The 18,722-nt window shown below is 33.1% G+C and overlaps 1 protein-coding gene across 5 annotated transcripts; it reads left to right on the forward strand.

The window, feature by feature from the left end:
* The first annotated feature begins 1,356 nt into the window (after positions 1–1,356).
* On the forward strand, positions 1,357–18,379 carry LOC134529470 (uncharacterized). 5 transcript variants are annotated; one of them, XM_063363605.1, is made up of 4 exons: positions 1,357–4,029; positions 4,643–4,777; positions 4,882–5,026; positions 7,639–18,379. In XM_063363605.1, exons 2-4 carry the CDS (start codon positions 4,749–4,751, stop codon positions 8,422–8,424), a joined length of 960 nt encoding a protein of 319 aa, XP_063219675.1. In that variant the 5' UTR covers positions 1,357–4,029; positions 4,643–4,748; the 3' UTR covers positions 8,425–18,379. The 5 variants fall into 5 exon arrangements, with proteins under 5 accessions (XP_063219675.1, XP_063219671.1, XP_063219670.1 ...); XM_063363601.1 differs by having other exon boundaries at positions 1,357–3,267; positions 3,699–4,029; positions 4,643–5,026; XM_063363600.1 differs by having other exon boundaries at positions 4,643–5,026.
* Positions 18,380–18,722: the final 343 nt, after the last annotated feature.

The following is an 18,722-nucleotide window of genomic DNA, read 5'->3' on the forward strand; positions in this document are numbered from 1 at the left end:
AATTAAAACAGCAAGCATCCTATACCACAAACTAATTCCATCAGGATCGGATTAATTTGGATACGTGATACGAAACTATTAGTACAAAAATAAAATCTGCACCAGTGAAATGAAAATCGACAAGTATTTTCCCGAAACGGGGTCTATATTATTTGATTATGAAATAAATTTATGAAAGAAATAAGTGTTCTCTAGCAAAAATGTCATCCCCTATTTATTTGTTGGTATAGAATTACTTCGTTAGTTTTGGCTTAATATATAACCTAACAAAATTATGAGTTTCAATACAAGAGTAAAGTTGAAAACACACGGTTTTGAATCGTAAATTGTAATTTTATGGTTTAATACAAAGCAGGTTTGACGTCAAAGTAGTTTTTGGTTAATTTAATTATATCTGTTGCAAGATAAAGTTCGCGGCATATTTCTTTACTGCAGCTGTAAACATTCCGAATCACAATACAAACAAACAGCTGACTAACATTCTACCAGAAAAGATAACTGTCTTGCAACAAAAGTTACCAAATTCTTTTTTATTTCATTACCAACACACCCATTAATACACCACACGCTTCGTCAGGTTCCGGTTAGCCAACCGCAGGCTAAGTATGGGTCATAATACACCCCTCGTTCGTCAACCGGAGGCTAGCCTTACCTGGAGGCTAGCTAACCTGAGGATTTAGCCGGAGGTCATAATATCGGCCCTTAGTGAGCACCTACTACTCGATAATTCCCACTCAAGTAAATTGTTCTTTATTATGACTTCATTTTTATACTGTTCAGTGGCGTGTATTCAATAGACACTAGGTAAGCAGTGCTTACCCTGTTGTTATGTTGCTTGGCGTAATGCAATAATTTTTGCTATCTGGTAATTTCATCTCGTGTCCCTATGCGATGCGATACCGCAGCGGGCGCGTCGGCCGTCGGGTAGCGTGTCACCCGGTTGTCATGGTAACGTGAAAGCCGGATGGGTTTTGGTTTCCATTGCGGAGGGGGGGGAAACAGTTCGCGTATCTTCGTGAGACTACTTCGGTAATGTTCGCTCAGGGCCCGCTCGACCAAGAGAAGCTGGCCTTGCGCTGTGCAGGGGGGGGGACACTTCATAGGGTATAGCAAACACATTTTTCTAGTTGCTATACAGCTTTATCCAACATCTGAGCACAAAAATTATAATCAAAATACCACGTTGATTAAATAATTATTACATTTGTTTTAACTTTTTATCATATTTATGGCATAAATTAATTTTGTTGAAATGAAAATAATATATTTACGTAAAAGAAAATAAACGAGTTTTCGTTGGCACGTTGAACAACTTGTTTATCCATCAACACCATAATTAATGGCGTCGGCGTTGAATTAAGTGATATTAGGTTAATAAAAAATTTCTAAGAAAATTTTGTTTCAATCATGTTGAAATAGTAATCTCGTTAAATAATATCAATGATTTCATGAACTGCTTTATAAATCACTGTTATGAAACATGCCTGATTCAGCTACGTGTTGTGTTAACTACTGCTACAACACGAGAAGAGATAATAATAATTAACTTTACTTTAAGTTTCCGCTTGACGAAACTAGGTATGTGTAAATTATTAAAACGAAACAAAATAAAAGTTTTGTGTAGTTTAAATAGTGATGAGCATTTTGTTTTCATGCCCTACAGAATTTCCTCTTTTTAGGTACCTAGTGTGTAGTCGCACATTGAGGACAAGCACACAATACATAAATACTTAGGTACTGTTCTAAATGTCAATGAGTCTCAAATTCTGCTCAAACTTGCTGCTTATGTACTTTAATTAGTCTAAATGTTTTGTATGAATTTTATTTTTAGGTCGAGAGGGAGGTGTGGGTAAAAATTTTGTATTGCATATCCAAGTCTATCCCTTGATACTAATAAATGGCATGATCCTGAATACATTGATCCTGTGGTAATGATGCTTGCTGTTTTAACATTAATTAAAACAGCAAGCATCATGTGCCACCGGATAAATCATACATGATCATGCCAACAGGATCAAGGGATAAACTTGGATACGTGATACGAAACAATTACCGAGGTGAGGGTTGCGAAAAAATGAAGTGTCTTAAATTTTTATGTTGAAATTAAGGTTATTTTTCCTTCTTAATTTATTGCTACACACGTGTCTTCAAGAAGTGAAGATACTATAAAGATTTGTACTTTCACAAAATCCATAAAGAATTAGATGCCATTGGTAACAGCTTCATTTCAGTTTTTGTGGAAAAATTGTACATCATAGGCAGTTAAATTTGCCAGAAATACACATTGCCTGTGTTAATGATTATATACTACTGCACGTTTTTTTATGCATTTTGTTTGCGATTTGTAATGCAATTCGGTAGGTACCTACGAAAATCCTAACCTTAACTTCAATCAGCGTGATTATACTAGAACAGAAATTATTTCTTGGACATAAAAAAAGGCAGCAATTTATTATAATCCGAAAATATGTTACATGTTGTGCATTTTAACAAATGTTATGCTACGTAAAGAAAACATTTTTAACCGAAATGAGGTTAAGTCAAACACTGTCCCGAAGGTAAGAAATTTACTTATTGTTTTAAAAATATTGCTCTCCTAAATCATTATATGTTACGTTTACCGATATTTAGTTAAATGATTTGGTTATAAGGGGAAAAAAAAATAAAATCAATATTTTTATAAATATAAATGCATGCACGAAACAAGTCACAAGCTTGCCAACATTCAGTTGAAGCTACAAATTTCCCTACTATTCAAATTAGTGTTTTAAGCATATTAACTGCAAATTGTACTTTCTAGGATCAATGTTGTATTTAAATTAAAATTTACTTATAATTTGAAACGTAAGTCTTACTCCAGAAGGTACTTTATCTCAGTTTTAAGCCATTGCAACTTCGTTTTAATGTTTGTCAAGTTTGCGTTTTTGTATAGCAACTAGCGCATTTCTGAATAAAAAAACGTAGAACTGCAATAGCATTGAGTGTCCACTCTGTACTAGTACTTTATTTACTCTATGGCGCTGTGTGTGCGCGCATCGTGCAACAAATAAATACCGGTACAAATTTTATTTTTACAACTTATAAGGCAAGTTTTCATTGCGTAACAGTGTCCGTTTTAAGAACATTTTATTCTGTTTTGGTGTTTAATGTTTTCGTTTTAAGTGCTAGCCAGTGAGAATGTAAACTTCTTCTGCTACTGCCGTCCATGTGCCAACAAGGTAAAGCCCGTATTCCACGATGGAAGGTTCCGTACATGCTCCTCTAAAGGTGGGTCTACACTATATAACAAAAACAAGTTATATTTGTAACATGTTATACAACAAGTTATACAACTTGTTTCATAACATGTTACATAACAAGTTAAATAATAAGTTATATAACAAGTAATACAACTTGTTTCATAACATGTTACATGTTTTTAAATGTGTATACCAGTGTGGACAAACGGCCAACATGTTATATAACAAGTTATTTAACTTCCTTTGATCTTTACCGACACTGCATGGGAAACATATAACTTGTTTTATAACACTTATTTTGTTATAAAACATGGTGTTATATAACATTTTTCTTCACGTTTTCATAACAAGTTATATAACTTTGTTGTATAACTTGTAATATAATTTTCATTATTTTCATTTTGTAACATGTTGTATAACTTTGTAATATAACATTTTATAACTTGTTTTGTTATACAGTGTAGACCCACCTTAAAAGCTTCCAACGAAACTGCTAGCCAAGCCTCCAGGGCAGCAGGTATGGATGTTTCCGTGGAAGAAACTATTACACGTAGAATCAAGGACGACTGGCCTAGCTTGGTAGCTTGTGTGGCATGAGATTGTAAACAAATGGAAATATGTGTGATCCTCGAAAGAAATTACTTTTAAGTGCGGCAGCAGTAATTATTGCAAAAGAGGTAAACCAGCAGGAAGAAAGGCTCCGGAAACGTCGTACAGTATGGACGAAAGAGTGGATAAAAAGAAGAAGTGAAGGTCGCGGTGCATTGACATTGCTGCAATTGGAGTTAAGGTTAGATTGGTTTTTTGGTAAATTCTGAAATAGAGGAATTGTTCCACGAAAAAATTTCAAAATGTTCCTAGTTCATTACTTAAAAAGTGACATTTTTTTTGTGAAAGCATCTAGCAATTTATTAAGTGGTTAAATTATAATAATATAATTAATAGGTCATGTTAAAGTAATTGTATATGAAAAATTGTAATTTCCAGTTAATGGTTAGTTTAGTTATAAAATATTGTAAAATATTTATGTTGGTTAGTTAGATTATTAACATCAAATTGTAAACAATTAAGCTGACCTGACTTAAGAAATATTTTAGGTATACCATTTGACATTATTTTAAATATCCCTTACCTAATCTACTGTTCACCTAGTGTAAATTTGTTAAATGTAATTACTGCAACATGAACATGCAAAAATTATTCGTTATTACAGGAAAACTACTGGTTAAAATTCAATAAGCTAGGCCTATATAAACTGATTTAAAAAACATGTCAGGATGTAAATAAATTCCCTTTGGCTTTTATTGAAAAAAATATATTTTTTTGTGAGCAATATTGTTTAAATCATTAGTTTTGTTTTTGCCATAATGCTACTTTTAATTATAAATGTTTATTTTTATTAGGAGTGAAGACGAAAGGTCATACAGCAATTTTTTGAGAATTGATGCAGATATGTTTGAAGATATTGTCCAGAAGGTTTCGCCAATGACTTAGCGCGAAGACAGTGTAATGAGGCAATGCATCTCCCCGAGAGACAGGTATGGTCTTTTATGGAAGCAGTAACAAGTTATATACAAAATTTATTTTTATATCAGTGTGTAAAAAGCAACTTTAAATTAATGAAAATGTCTCTTATGTTCAGAGTGGCAGTGACATTAAGATATCTGGCTTCGGGGAATTCATTCATGGATTTACAATATGCGACGAGAATACCTCAGTGCACATTGTCAAAAATAGTTCCTGAGACATTGAATGCTATTTGCACTGTGCTGAAAGATGAGATAAAGGTAAGTTAATGTACTCCTATTTAATAATTGTTATTACTTACTGTTATATATTATTTTGCAATCTGGCATAATTTTAGACTCTAAATTATACTTCCACCATTATGTTCATTATTTAATTTCCAGTTCCAGAAGAACCCTTGCTCTAATTAATGACATCACCTTTAATGCTTCTATTTCAGATTTAATCATCTCACTTTACTTTTTTCTAATGAGAACTAAATTAGAATATTTCACTCTAATTTGGAATAAATAGTATTAGCACATTATATAGTAATAAAATGGAGGGTAAATATGTATTGTACGGATTAGCGCCAAAAAAAATCGTACAAATATGAAATAACTTTCATTATATGCTATCTTACGTCCTCTCTTCAGAACCGCCTGCGGAGATAAAAAATTCCAATTACTTTAGGAGATATCGAATTTTTTAATCTTCATTTTTTGGCGATTTTTTTTAAAAAAAAATTTAAAAATCCGAAAATACCTTTATTCTGTGCTCTTAAACTTCCTCTTTTCATTAAACCCGGCTGAGATAAGAAATTCCAAATACTTTTGGAGATATCAAATTTTTTAATTTTCATCCTGTGAACTCGTGCGGCGATAACGGTTGCTTGTTTACAAGTATCATTTTTTTTTTTTTGCGATGTTCCCAAACGGAGAAACCTAAGATGCACATAAAGTTCTGCCATTCCCGATTACACCCGAACAATTCACCTTCGGCCAACCTCGGGTTTATTTATTAATATTTCTGTGTTTATTTTAATGTAGCTATACTAACCTAACTAACCATCCAAATGGTTTTAAAGTGTTTTAATGTAGCTAACCTATCCGACCACTTTTAATATTTCAATTCATTTTTCCTGCGCAAAAATAAATAAATCCCGAGGTTGGCCGAAGGTGAATATTCGGGTGTAATCGGGAATGGCAGAACTTTATGTGGATCTTAGGACTCTCACGTGAACGAATACATCATGTAAAAAGAAACTTACGTGAGTTTATTCTGTTCATCCTTTTTCCCGGTTTGTTAGGTCAGGTCAGCTACATTATAAATACTTTAAAACTAAACAACCAATAAAATTAATTTTATTATTTTTAATGTCTGTTCAGTTTCAAAGTATTTATAATGTAGCTGACCTGACCTAATCTACCTTTGTCCCATTTTGTTAGGTCAGGTCAGTTACATTATAAATACTTAAAACTATACAACATGTAAAATAAATTGATATAATTTTTAATTTCGGTTTATTTTGAAGTATTTATAATGTAACTAACCTTACCTAATGGAAAATTTCTGTTATTTAGACATTCACGCGCACACGGCAAAATATAAAATGGCGACGGTCAAATTAATACACACGTCTGGTATAGCAAAATAAGAACGGCCATATCTCCAAAAGTATTTGGAATTTTTTATCTCCGCAGGCGGTTCTGAAAAGAGGACGTAAGATAGCATATAATGAAAGTTATTTCATATTTGTAAGATTTTTTTTGGCGCTGATCCGTACAATACATATTTACCAAATGGAGAAATTTTGAAATAAAATTATTAAATTTATCAATTTAAAAAATATTTTCCCTACATGTTTTCACTCCTCTTTCAGAATGTAGTGTATTAAATGCACTTTTTGTTTACTACTGTTATAATAATAAAATCAAATGCAAATTTATAGATAACACTGGCACCAGAGTACCCCAATTCAACAGCCGCTTATTATCTGTCTTCCAGACAGTCTAAAATAATAACTATATAATCTATAGATTAACCTCAAACTCTAACAATTTTTTTTTAAATTTAAAAACCCTCATATCGTAGTTAATTTTATTTTGATGTTAATGGTTGGTTATTGTTTTACCTTAAGTGATTCTTTTTTCTTTGTTGTGTGTGTTTTTGTTTTGATTGTCCATTGTTATTATTCATAGTTTTCTATTTGTTATATTGTTAATAGACAATTATCTTTATTAGAGTTAAAGTATTATATTTACTTGCTAAAGTCTCCTATACATCCTTATTAGATTTTAAATTCCAAACACTTGTGGAAGTTGGGACTGAGCACTCAAGCAGTGAAGCTGGGGTAAGGAGTGGGTGGCCTCTCGATAAAGGGAGTAAAGAGGGGCCGCTCTGACGTCCAAACCCAGACAAACCCGTAGGGACTGTAGTGGGGGTCTTTTCTGCAGTGAGGGTTTTTCCTTTTAGTGTTTTGATATTATTATTATTATTATTATTATTATTAATGATGATCATTCATGTTCAAATTTTTGTGTCCCTAACTTTTATGTCCTTATATTCTATTATGGGTGTGTCTTATTTTTATTTTTGTCTTTTGTGACTGGTATGCTTGTCTTCGTTAGCCAATTGTGGATGCGCCTAGCTGCAGTGGGAGAGCTTGCCTACTTTGGTGCCGACGAGGGAGTGTGTCCAGGCACATACTTGCTATTACCATATCCTTTTCTGTTCTTGTTTTTTTTTTGGTTTTATTTTGGTTTTGTCTTTTATTTTGTTTGTACCTGTACCTGTATGTATGTGTCGTGCCCACCACTAAAGCCCTTGGCTATTGTTGGGCATGTTACAAACCCAAAAACAAAAAAATTAACATATTGAAAAAATTTTTCAGGTTCCATCAACACCATCGGAATGGGAAGCTGTTTCAGAGCAGTTTCATTTACAATGGAATTTTCCCTACTGTATGGGTGCTCTAGATGGCAAGCACATAAACTTCAGGCCATCCAGATCGAGTGGTTCCTATTACCACAACTACAAAGGGAACAACAGCATCATTCTCCTGGCGCTTGTAGATGCCAACTATAAATTCCTGTGGGTAAACATAGGTGTCAATGGCCGTGTTAATGATGCAGGAGTATTCATGGACAGCAACCTAAAAAAAGCACTGGAAAGAAATGAACTTGGCCTTCCATTGGCCAAACCCCTACCTAGTGGAAGAATATCTGTTCCACATGTAATTGTGGCAGATGATGCTTTCGCACTTTCACCAAATGTAATGAAGCCTTTTCCACAAAGAGGCCTCTCATATGAACAGAGGGTGTACAATTATAGACTTAGCAGAGCTCGGAGGTGTGTAGAGAATGCTTTTGGGATTTTAGCAAACCGATTGCTTGTTCTCATGACCACAATAAGACTTTGTCCACAAAAAGTTGACCTTATTGTGAATGCTTGTGTGCTGTTGCACAATTACATTCTTGAAAGGAAGCCCAACTCTGCTGTGGAAGAAGAATTGGATGCAAACATGCAGGGGGCATCAATGAGAGGGTTACACTGCCAGCAGGGAGGGAACCGTGCACCAGAAATGGCTTATGCAATAAGAAATGAGTTTTTATCATATTTTAATGGAGTTGGCCAGGTGCCCTGGCAAGCAGAAGCAGTCCATAGAGGAAACATGTAAATAATTGCAGTTCTAAAAGTTCTTTCTGTATGTTTATGTAACTGTTCTGTTTAATGAGTAGTGTTTCAAGGTTTATTTTTGTTTTATTTATTTTCATGTAGGGTCTAATTAAGTTCTCCATGTTAAATTGATTTAATTTAGATAATTTGACTTTATTATTTACAGTGTAAGTATACCATTTTGGTTAGATGGACATTAGATTGTAATATTTGTATCTACACAGTGACTTGCAGCACGTTTGATTCATTAAATTTATAAGTAGTTAGGAATTATCTTAGTTAAAGATTCTGCACGATTGAAATCTTGTACTTGATTAAATTTTTAAATTGTACTATTTAACATCATGTTGTGAATGTTTTTCTTTCTGGAGAGCCATAGCTATATAGTCAAGAAAATTATTTAGTTTTGTTTGTTAAGGTAGAATTTGTAGCCTATTTTATTTTGAAGGCTGGTTGTTAACCTCACAAGCTGGAATGGAGTTGTTAATTCTTTCCTCTTTCCCACCGTTACAAAAGCTTGAATTTAATTTTTTCAAATTTGTGTTTATAATATATATATTACTTATTTGTTAGGGCTTGTTTCGCAGGACTTATTGCTGCCTTTATTCTGTGTGGAAACAAGAGTTACGACAGAGTAAATACTATTATTATTGTTTTATTTATGTAATCTTCAGCAGACCTGCCAACTCTCATGATTTTGGTGTGAGGCTCACGATTTTAAGGTCCATCTCACGCCCTCACACCAAAATAGTGTTTCCTCACGATTTTTTGGGGCCCCAAGATTTTGTTTGTAAAAGTTACAAAACAAGTTTTACGAAAGCTTACAGTAAGTTTCCATGAATACTCGAGTCACGTAAAGGAAGCAATTTTGCGTTTTGTAGCGTGTGCCGTGCTGATTTTTCTATCTCGCATAGTGGAAGAGGAGACATTGTGAAACATGTCGCTACAAAAAAACACAACTAACACGTGAAGTGTATTGCTTCCAATAAAAAAATTAATTTTGCTGTGAACAGTGATAATAGTGTTACACGAGCAGAATGTTATTTTACATCTTTTTTAGTTGCGGCCCTGCATGATCACCACACGACAGCGCTAAATTATGTTCAACTAAATAAAATCTGCAACCTATAATTTGTTGAAATAAATTTTGAAGCAGAGACCATGTAACATATGTACAGGTATGTCACTTAAATTTAAAGATTCTCATTTGCTGTTTTTTTATATCTAACCTGTATTTATGGGCCTGAAAATTTTTATCGAGGACCTCATGATTTTTTAAATTTGAATGTTGGCAGGTCTGCTTCAGAAAGTGTATAATGTTTATTTTCTGTATTTAATATGTCCAGCAACAGACTAGAAATCCAGACTATTTACAAACACACATTTTTCCTAATGCAACAATATAAAGAACAAACAGTTAAGATATTTGTTTTGAACACTAACCTGGAATATTGTATGGTAATTTTATTGTTTTCAGCACAAACTTATATTTTTTGTGATATTTCTTTGGTTAACTTATATTTTTAAATTTCATTGTTTTTATTTTGATTTAATTATTTCTTACCTGGTTCTCTGCCGCGGGTTGTTGTCTGGAGGTCGAAGGGCTTAAGGGCTCCGCCTACTCGGACACACATACGGTGTGCAGAGCTTCAGGAAAAGCAACGCGATTTGAAAACTACTCAAGATATTCGAGTGGGGTCTGCTTACGAAAAGCATTTTAGAGTTCGCTGAGGGCCGAAAAATACTTTTGATTTCGGATTAAGTTTTTAAACTGTAGTTTTAGAAGAGTTAAAATGGCTAAAACACATTTTTTCAGAGTGATTTTTAGGTGTAAAACAACCAGTACAGATTCTTGAAAGCACTTAAGGGACTTGCATTACGCCTTTATCATCATTTCTCAGCCATATGTTACGGTCACCGCTCAAATTTCACAGTTATCCTGTGACGACGAGACAACTGTGCGCCATTTCAGAGCCTTGCGCTTAGAGGCGACACCGCGCTAGAAGCACCAACGATCGTCACGCTTATCATCCCGCCTCACCAACACACTTACACCCCTGACGAGGCGGGCCCCTTAACATCTCTTCAGCCAATCAGCAGCCGGTTCAGGTCAGGAGATTAATTAAATTTTAATTGTTAAGGAAGAGGAAGTAATAAGGCGTTACCTTCGTATGGCCTAACCATTACGCCTCTAAGTATTTAGTGCTAGTAAAATGTAAATTTATTAGAATCAGTGTTTTTCTTATATCACAGCATATTCACTGAACTTCAAGCAATGTTTGTGAGTATAAGATATGGTTGTAATCAACAGATCAGATACGTATTTTACTGATACGTTTTGCATTGCAAAGGACGCAGCTTTAAACATTGTTAACGACATTATGCTATGTTGATATCTGTTGAAATCCTACTCATTTAAATCAATGCTATAAGTCTTTATTATTGGAAATAACTAAAGTAACTGTGATTGTTAACGAAATTGTTGCAAAACATTTCATCTGGAAATAGGATTCGTAAACCAGAGGTCTAAGATAAGTTTTTCAAATCAGACCCTGAGTGAAAGCCGTTGCATAATCACAATTATTGAACCCTAACACGAACCATTGACTTTTATAACGGTTTGCTACATCAACCATAGTTGGATAAAGATTATTTAATATAATTTTGGATGACAGACTTTTGTATTTTTATCTCTGTGCCTTCCTAATAACATGCTATAGTTCCAGCTTGGTATTCAGACACATGTCACTAATTTCGTAATGGTAAGATTAATAATTCACTTAAATACCTATCGAGATTAATTTCCTTGATTTAAAATATTTTATATTTTAAAGGTTCATTCGTAACTTAATTGTGCATTATTACTGAATTGTGTTTGATGTGTTTTATGTTAAGAAATTGATATGGGTCAATCTAAATTAAATCGAAAATATTTATTTTTCTCTTGTTCCAACTCAATGTGTTTAATTTGTAGTTACAACTGTTGTTTGTGTCCCTTATTCAACAAAATATTTATTATTATTTTGGAATGAGCATAGGGTATAGTGAATCAGCAAATATTATTTTATTTTGTTTGATATTTAGCTTAAATAATAAATTCATACATACCCAACCAAATCAGACTAGTTCTGTATATAGAGTATTGGTAAATACTATTGATAATAGTTTACTACGACTACCAGTAACTCTCCAATATCTTAAGTTACAGTTGTAATATAATCTTGAATGTCTAGAAAAAAAATCCCTTAAAAATGGCATGAAACCTATTGCTCAATATTTATTATAACTTGTAAAATGTATAACTTCAATGAACTGCAGAGTTAATATGTTTTGTTTTATCTGGTACATTCATTAAATTGTGAATTATATGCATTTTTTAACATATATGCCATTTCATAGAAGCCTTTATTTCCATGTACCGTAGTAATCTCCAGATATCCATTATTTTCACCATATGTTTCTAGTTAAAATAAAAAAAATTTTAATGTGTTCGTTTGTTTGATATTGTTAAATATTCATTGGATTAGTTGGTGTCCACTGGATATAGCATTATAGACAAAATTGCTATAGCTGTTAAGTGTTATACATGAAAAACATAAAGAGGTTTTTCAATATTCACTCAGTATTCATTTATGTTACTATGTGTCCTTGCATACTTGCATGTGTTGTATAATTTAAAACTGATGCTAAAAACTTAAGTTGCAGGTAGGCCTACTAAGAAATTTTTTTTATATAAATTTAAAAAAAAACACTGCTTTTTATATGTTGCGTGGTGCTTTCCAGAAAATTTCTCATTTTACCAAATTCCTTCAATTTTTCCTGAATCTTCTCTGGTAACATAGTCCCCAGAATTTATGTAGCAGTGGCTATCACCCCTACATGGATAAACCTTGAAGTTCGTCATTTTTAAACAACAGGAGTAATTTTTAATTGTAATCTTATCATGGGCTTAAAGCCTCTGAAATTATGAAATTTCTTCCTCTTTTTATTAGCTGTGTATTCTACCATTAATTAATAACAGAAATCCTACCAAAGATATTAGACAAACACAGCTGGAGACATGAACTTCATATTGCTGGCAATAGCATTTACAGACATTAAGGGATTTCAGAATGAGATTTGCATAAAACCACTTACAGTATGTATCGTAAAGTGGTGTTTTTGAGCAAATTATGCCAAGTAATCCTACATAGTACAGTATGTGACAGTTTTTTATAATTACAGTAGAACCCTGTTATAATGAATCTGAAGGGAGTCATTTATATGTTCACTATAGAGGGGAAACTTTATATCTGGGAAAACTTTTATATTGGCAATACATACTCAAAAGCAAAATCTTAACTACACATAGGCCTAAGCCAAGAATATAACGAATGAAAATACTCAAAGCAACAGTTTTATGAGCAAATGCATATATTATTTTTAATGAACTACACATGTACAAACTTTCTATTACCTAATGGTTCTTGGACATCGGCGTATTATCCTTTTTTCAGGCATTTAATACTCTGTGACGTTGTCGCAGCTTGAGAAAGAAGAATGTTCAGCTTGTTTAATATTGTACCTACTTAATGTGGATGTTGCAATTCCCAGTTCATTTGCTATTAACACGTGCGGGACAGTGGGATTGGAGTCTACCTTTTCAATAATGTCCAGTTTATCTCGCACAGATAATGCCTTACGTTTTTTTCCGCGTTTTTACATTTTTTTATGTAGGTATTTCTTATTGAAGCACATATGCAGCTTAATAACACGAAATTCTTTTTACCGTCAAAAGTAAATAAACGAAAAATAACGAGTCTGGCGCATCAAAGATCACTATGTATCATTTAGTATCGCAGTTTCTAAAGCTGGAATGAAATTTTCTCACTTTCTATGGAAAAATTTAGTCCACATAGTTCTATCTAGTGGTAGTCTTACGAACCTTGATCAAAATGTCCGGAACGTGAACGATAAAAATGAGACGTAAAAATATTGAATTTGCTGCTATAATGTACATACGTATTTGTGTGGTAGTAATTTATGTTTAATTTTGTTAACATATTAAATGTACACGCGTTCGCCTATCTTTAACTATGCAGGGAAAACTATTTTTTATTTTCACCTGATCACCATTTATGGCTATACGTAGCCTACCGAGGCCACTCGAAAACGACTTGTTTATAATATGAACAGTGGACAATCGAGTAGCGTATTGCGGAGATAAACTTCATTGTGATCCAGAATAGACATTTTGTGAAAAAACTTGTAATTATATGAAAATATTTGAGATAAATGTGCATTATATCGGCAAAATTTGTTCGTGGTACACGGGAAAACGTATCAACATTGACAAAAGTTGTGCACTATAACCAATAAATTAATACATAACCTCACATCATTTTGCCGGGACTGAGACGGAAATTCACAATAAACGGGAATTCATTATAGGCGGGTTCACTATAAACGGGTTCTACTGTATGTAGATCTGAGTCAGTGGTTCTGTTTGTATGGTAACATATCAAACTAGTTAGGATATTTTTAATCGGTTTATTATTTATTTTATTTTTAAAAATCCACCTCTAGATCCCCTTACAAGCATTACGCTTGAGGATATGGGCTTAGTCTAGTTGACAATGATACATACAGTAAACATACAATCATATTGAAATACTACATAATTATAATTTACAGTCATAAATTAAAATTACACAAAAAAGTTTCCTAAATTTTAAATTTCTAGTATATCTGTTTAACAAAACAAAATACACATGAATACGATAATATCAGAAGGCCTGTTTTAATAATTATAAAATTTCTTTCTCAGTTCTTTCTTAAATTTATAATGATTATTTAAAAGTAGTATGGGTTTAGGTTACTTATTAAAGAGTGTAATTCCTTTGTTTAATTCCCTTTGCATATACTGTGGTTTTACGGCACTTAGGTTTAAGTTTATATTGATTCCTTGGTTTCGTAATGATCAATAACATGGGTTTCTCTAAAGTGTTCCACATTTTCTTTACCGAATAACAATAAACGATAAACATATTCAGAGTAATAAGATAAAATTTTTAGTTCACGAAAACATTGTTAACAGGTGGAATTTGGTTTCTTATTACAAATAATTTGAATAGCCTTTTTTTGCAATCTGAAGATTTTCACACTGAAACTACTATTTCCCCACACTTCAATCCCATGTCATATTAGAGTGAAATAAAGCAAAATACACAGTACGTAAGGATTCCTTATCTAATGTACTGCTTAAAATTCTAAGTGCATAACATGATTTACTTAGTTTCATTACTGTTTGTTCAATGTGCTCTTTCCATGTGAGACTTTTGTCAACTATTAGACCTAGAAATTTAGTTGTATCAGTCAGATTTGTTTGTTGATTTAAAATTTGCCCTAAAACATTGTTTTTATTATCATTATTAATTCTATTTATTAATATGACAAGCCTTATTGTGAGGTGCTAATGTTACACGAAAGTCAGTGCATTTATTAGATGAAACTGACTCCTACATGCAAGCTAATATTACCAGCTTATTTGTGACATTAAGAATCTAAACTATTGTAATTTTCATAAGTCTGCATTAACCCTTTACTGCCCAAATTATTTTTTTTTTAATTATTTCAGTTTCCTTCAACATATAAACTACAAACACACTATACAAACCCAAAAAAATGATATAAAAATTCTATTTCTCTTACTTTGGCTAAAAATAGACGTGTCCATATGGACACACTAAGCAGTAATGAGAGCAAAAATTTCTGAATTTTACAATATTGTTAATTTTTGCTTATTTTCATTGCACATACATAATCTTCCTCCCCAAACTATTTCTCCACAGTTCTTTGATGTAGGGCCTACAAAGTTTTTTTAACAGATCATTTTCATTTGGAATGGAATGTTTCAAAGCAGTCCAAACACAGTCCCACGTCACATTTTCCACACATAGTGCGGACTGCAGAAGTCTTCAACCGGCATCCTTCTCCTGCACATCTTTTTTTCTTGCACTTTTTCACGAGGTGATTCAGGCTGTCAAATCGGACCTCATCAGGTATTCTTGATTTGCCTGATGAAGTAGATGGTCTTCCCATACCTTTGGATGGATTTGCAAACCTCGATAAGTACACTTGGACAATTTCACGCCTGAACTCTAAATGTGAATATTTCTTTCCTGAATTTCTTGCCAGCTGCCAGGCATTATGGACACACACATCAATTAGCCATGACAACAGAGGCCAGTACCATTTTTTTGTTTCGGATGTTTATCCTGTATGTGCCTACATTTTGATCCAGACGGTCCACGCCACCCATTTTCTGACTATACTCTGCAATAAGAAAGGGGCGTTGCACTTGAATGATGCGTTTCTCTTTCTGAGAATATCGTTTTGCTGTAGAAAGTGGTTCAACACCAAGACAGTTTGATGCAATGGATACTACTGCGTTATCGACCCACTTGGATACTATGACACCATCTTCTTTGACAATAGCTGATTCATAATGTCCTCTTTCTTTCTTTAGTAGAATACTATTAGATGGCATTGGGCAAGATTTAGGTATCCTATTGTTTCTAATTGTGCCAGTACCGCCGTATCCTTTATCTCTAAGAAAAGATAGCAGATTTAACCCAGTGAACAGATTGTCAAAGAAGAAGTGGAAAGGCAAAGCTCTTACTTCTGCACTGAAGTCTTCAATCATTTTAATGAGTGGTGCAGCTGCCTTACCAAAATAATTATCATAGTCTGTGTTTGAACGAGGTGATTTCCCTTGATAAATTCTAAAATTTACTAGATATCCCTGAATAGAAGTCAAACTTCACACTTTATATCCAAATCGTATCGGTTTCCCTCTAATAAACTGCTTGCAAGAGTGTTTTCCAAAATATTTCACCATTGATTCATCATACGAGAGCTTCTGTTGTGGAATGAAGTGTTCTAGGCATTTCTTTTGGATTTTTTCTATCAAGGGCCTAATTTTCCACATTTTGTCTTCATTATCAATCATATTGTTGTCTGCACAGTGCAAAAACCTAAGGATTTGCTCAAACCTATTTCTTCTCATTGCATTGCACACTAACTCATTTCTGGTGTCTTTACTATTTTCCCAGTAATTTCTTTTGTTGGGAACACTGTTATAACCACTGAGAATCAAAATTCCAATGAAACACCTAATTTCATTCTTAGTAATACGAGGATGTTCATAGTTATTGAAAATAGCATACTTGTTTGATTCCTGAACAAAATACTCAATGATATCATCATCGATGAATAATTCAAACAGTTCTACAATTGAAAAGTCCCTATATTTACTAAAGTCCTGTCCAGGAAAAGTTTTCAAACACGATTCCATGTTCCCATGCACCCATGTTCTCTTTGTTGATGTTGCTAGATGTTGAAAATTGGTGGGTTCTTCATCCCTTTGATCATTGTATCGTAATTCTGCTTGTGCTCTTAGTTGCCCAGGATTCAAGTTGTCTGCTATTCCACCGGTATCTTCATCACCAGAGTCTTCATCAGTCAGAACAGACGGATCCGGTGGTGCAATATATACTGTTTCTGCAGTGCCAGCTTCATTTTCAGCATCAGCAAAAATAATGTCCAAAGCCTCCTGGACAGACACATCTGGCTGCAGAATGTTCTTCCAATGTCTGCAATAAAGAATCATTTCAATCATTGTAATGCCAGAATATGACAGTTTGTGTCACGAACGAGTGAATATTTGTACAGTTATTTTCATGACAAAACATTTAGTTTTGTAGCAGTGAACAGGTTGATATACAATTACATGCATTTTTTAAGTCTCAGCTGAGATGAAACTAGAGAATGATATTGAATGTTGTTTACATGGAAATAGCTGTAAACAGAAATACATTCGTAATTGCTAAAAAATAGTGATTGCACTCATTTATAACTAAAAAAAAAAAATCATGTTTAGTGTCTGTAGTGTTCATTGTAAAAATTTTTAAGCATGGCTAGAATAGTTTTTAACTTTTTGTAATAAGAATTCTCAATTTTTATTTACTTCTATACTTGTAGTGAAAAGTGATATCATGAATGCCTAGCATGTCCAAATGGACACATCAACATTTCATGCCAAATAAAGATAAGACTTTCCAATAAACAGGAATCTTAACCTCAACATTCAAAAGAACATGCCTTTAGGCTATATTTTCAATACCAACATATATAATTAGTATTATTTTAGGGAATGATATAGTACTTACTCTTTGTCAACGTCCATGGTTTCTGAGTTATAAAAATATTCACTATTTGGCACTGTCACACATCACCACAAAAATAATGAACCAAAGTAGTTTATACCTGAAAAAAAACTAACATGTCTGCTGTATCACATAGCATAGGTACCAACATTAAAAGTTTCACCAATAAAAATCTCTCGCTTTTTTTGTAGAGTACTAAAAGTGTGTCCATATGGACACGCTGGGAATTAAAGGGTTAAATGCTTCTTTGAAAAAATAAATACAAAGGGAGACAATTGTATGTAAACATTTACCATATGGCAAAACTGTAACTGAAGTACTTAATAAATATCAACAATTAATTTTATGACTCACTCAAGCCTAGAGGTCTAGAGTTGTAACTGTCTTGTTTGTTAACCACCACTAAAAAGCTAGATGGCAAAAAAGAAACCCACTTTGAACTTTCTTGATAATAAACATATTAGTGGTATTTTATTCACACGTAAATATTTTAGGACTATTGTTTATGTGCCCACCCTATATTTTTACTACCCAGATGGCAGCAAACATTAAAACACCTATTATTGAATATATAAATTGTCAAATTGTTTTTAAGGACTGGACACATTTGTTAATATAAAAACTTGAACTGGCAGCTATAACATAATTACTGATCTTGTTTTTAAAGCATACATGCATTAAGAGCTATCTAAATTGTATAGATTCTTGTAAATTTTATTTATTATAATAAATATGTGTTTCATTGCTTCATTGCTCATGCTTTTTCTTGTTTATTTCAGTAGCAGGTGTTTCATTTACCCTTCATATAGACTTCACAGTTGTGCGTTGGAAATAACAAGTACCACTAAAATGCATTCTGAACTGACTGCAAGCACATTAAAAGTAAAGAGCAGCAGTTAATCTACGAAACACTAAAGTAATGCCTAGTACAACCACAGGCAAGGCTGAGAAAATCAGGTAATCCAGGAACTCAAGAAAAGACAGTCTACTTTGTACAGTGCATTATAAATTAAAAATAGTTTGTATGGTGTCCCAGCAGGAATAATTTAAAATGAGCTTGTTGCTGTCAAATGTTATGAAATATACAAATGTC

This window comes from Bacillus rossius, chromosome 2, assembly GCF_032445375.1.
Source record: "Bacillus rossius redtenbacheri isolate Brsri chromosome 2, Brsri_v3, whole genome shotgun sequence".
In the NCBI taxonomy this organism is placed as follows: Eukaryota; Metazoa; Arthropoda; class Insecta; order Phasmatodea; family Bacillidae; genus Bacillus; species Bacillus rossius.

Bases quoted from the DNA above. Each gene is read 5' to 3' on its own strand.
- LOC134529470 (XM_063363600.1), top strand. From the start codon at position 4,757: ATGCATCTCCCCGAGAGACAGGTATGGTCTTTTATGGAAGCAGTAACA. The intron at 5,027-7,638 runs GTAAGTTAATGT...AAAATTTTTCAG, and splicing joins TGCTGAAAGATGAGATAAAG to GTTCCATCAACACCATCGGA.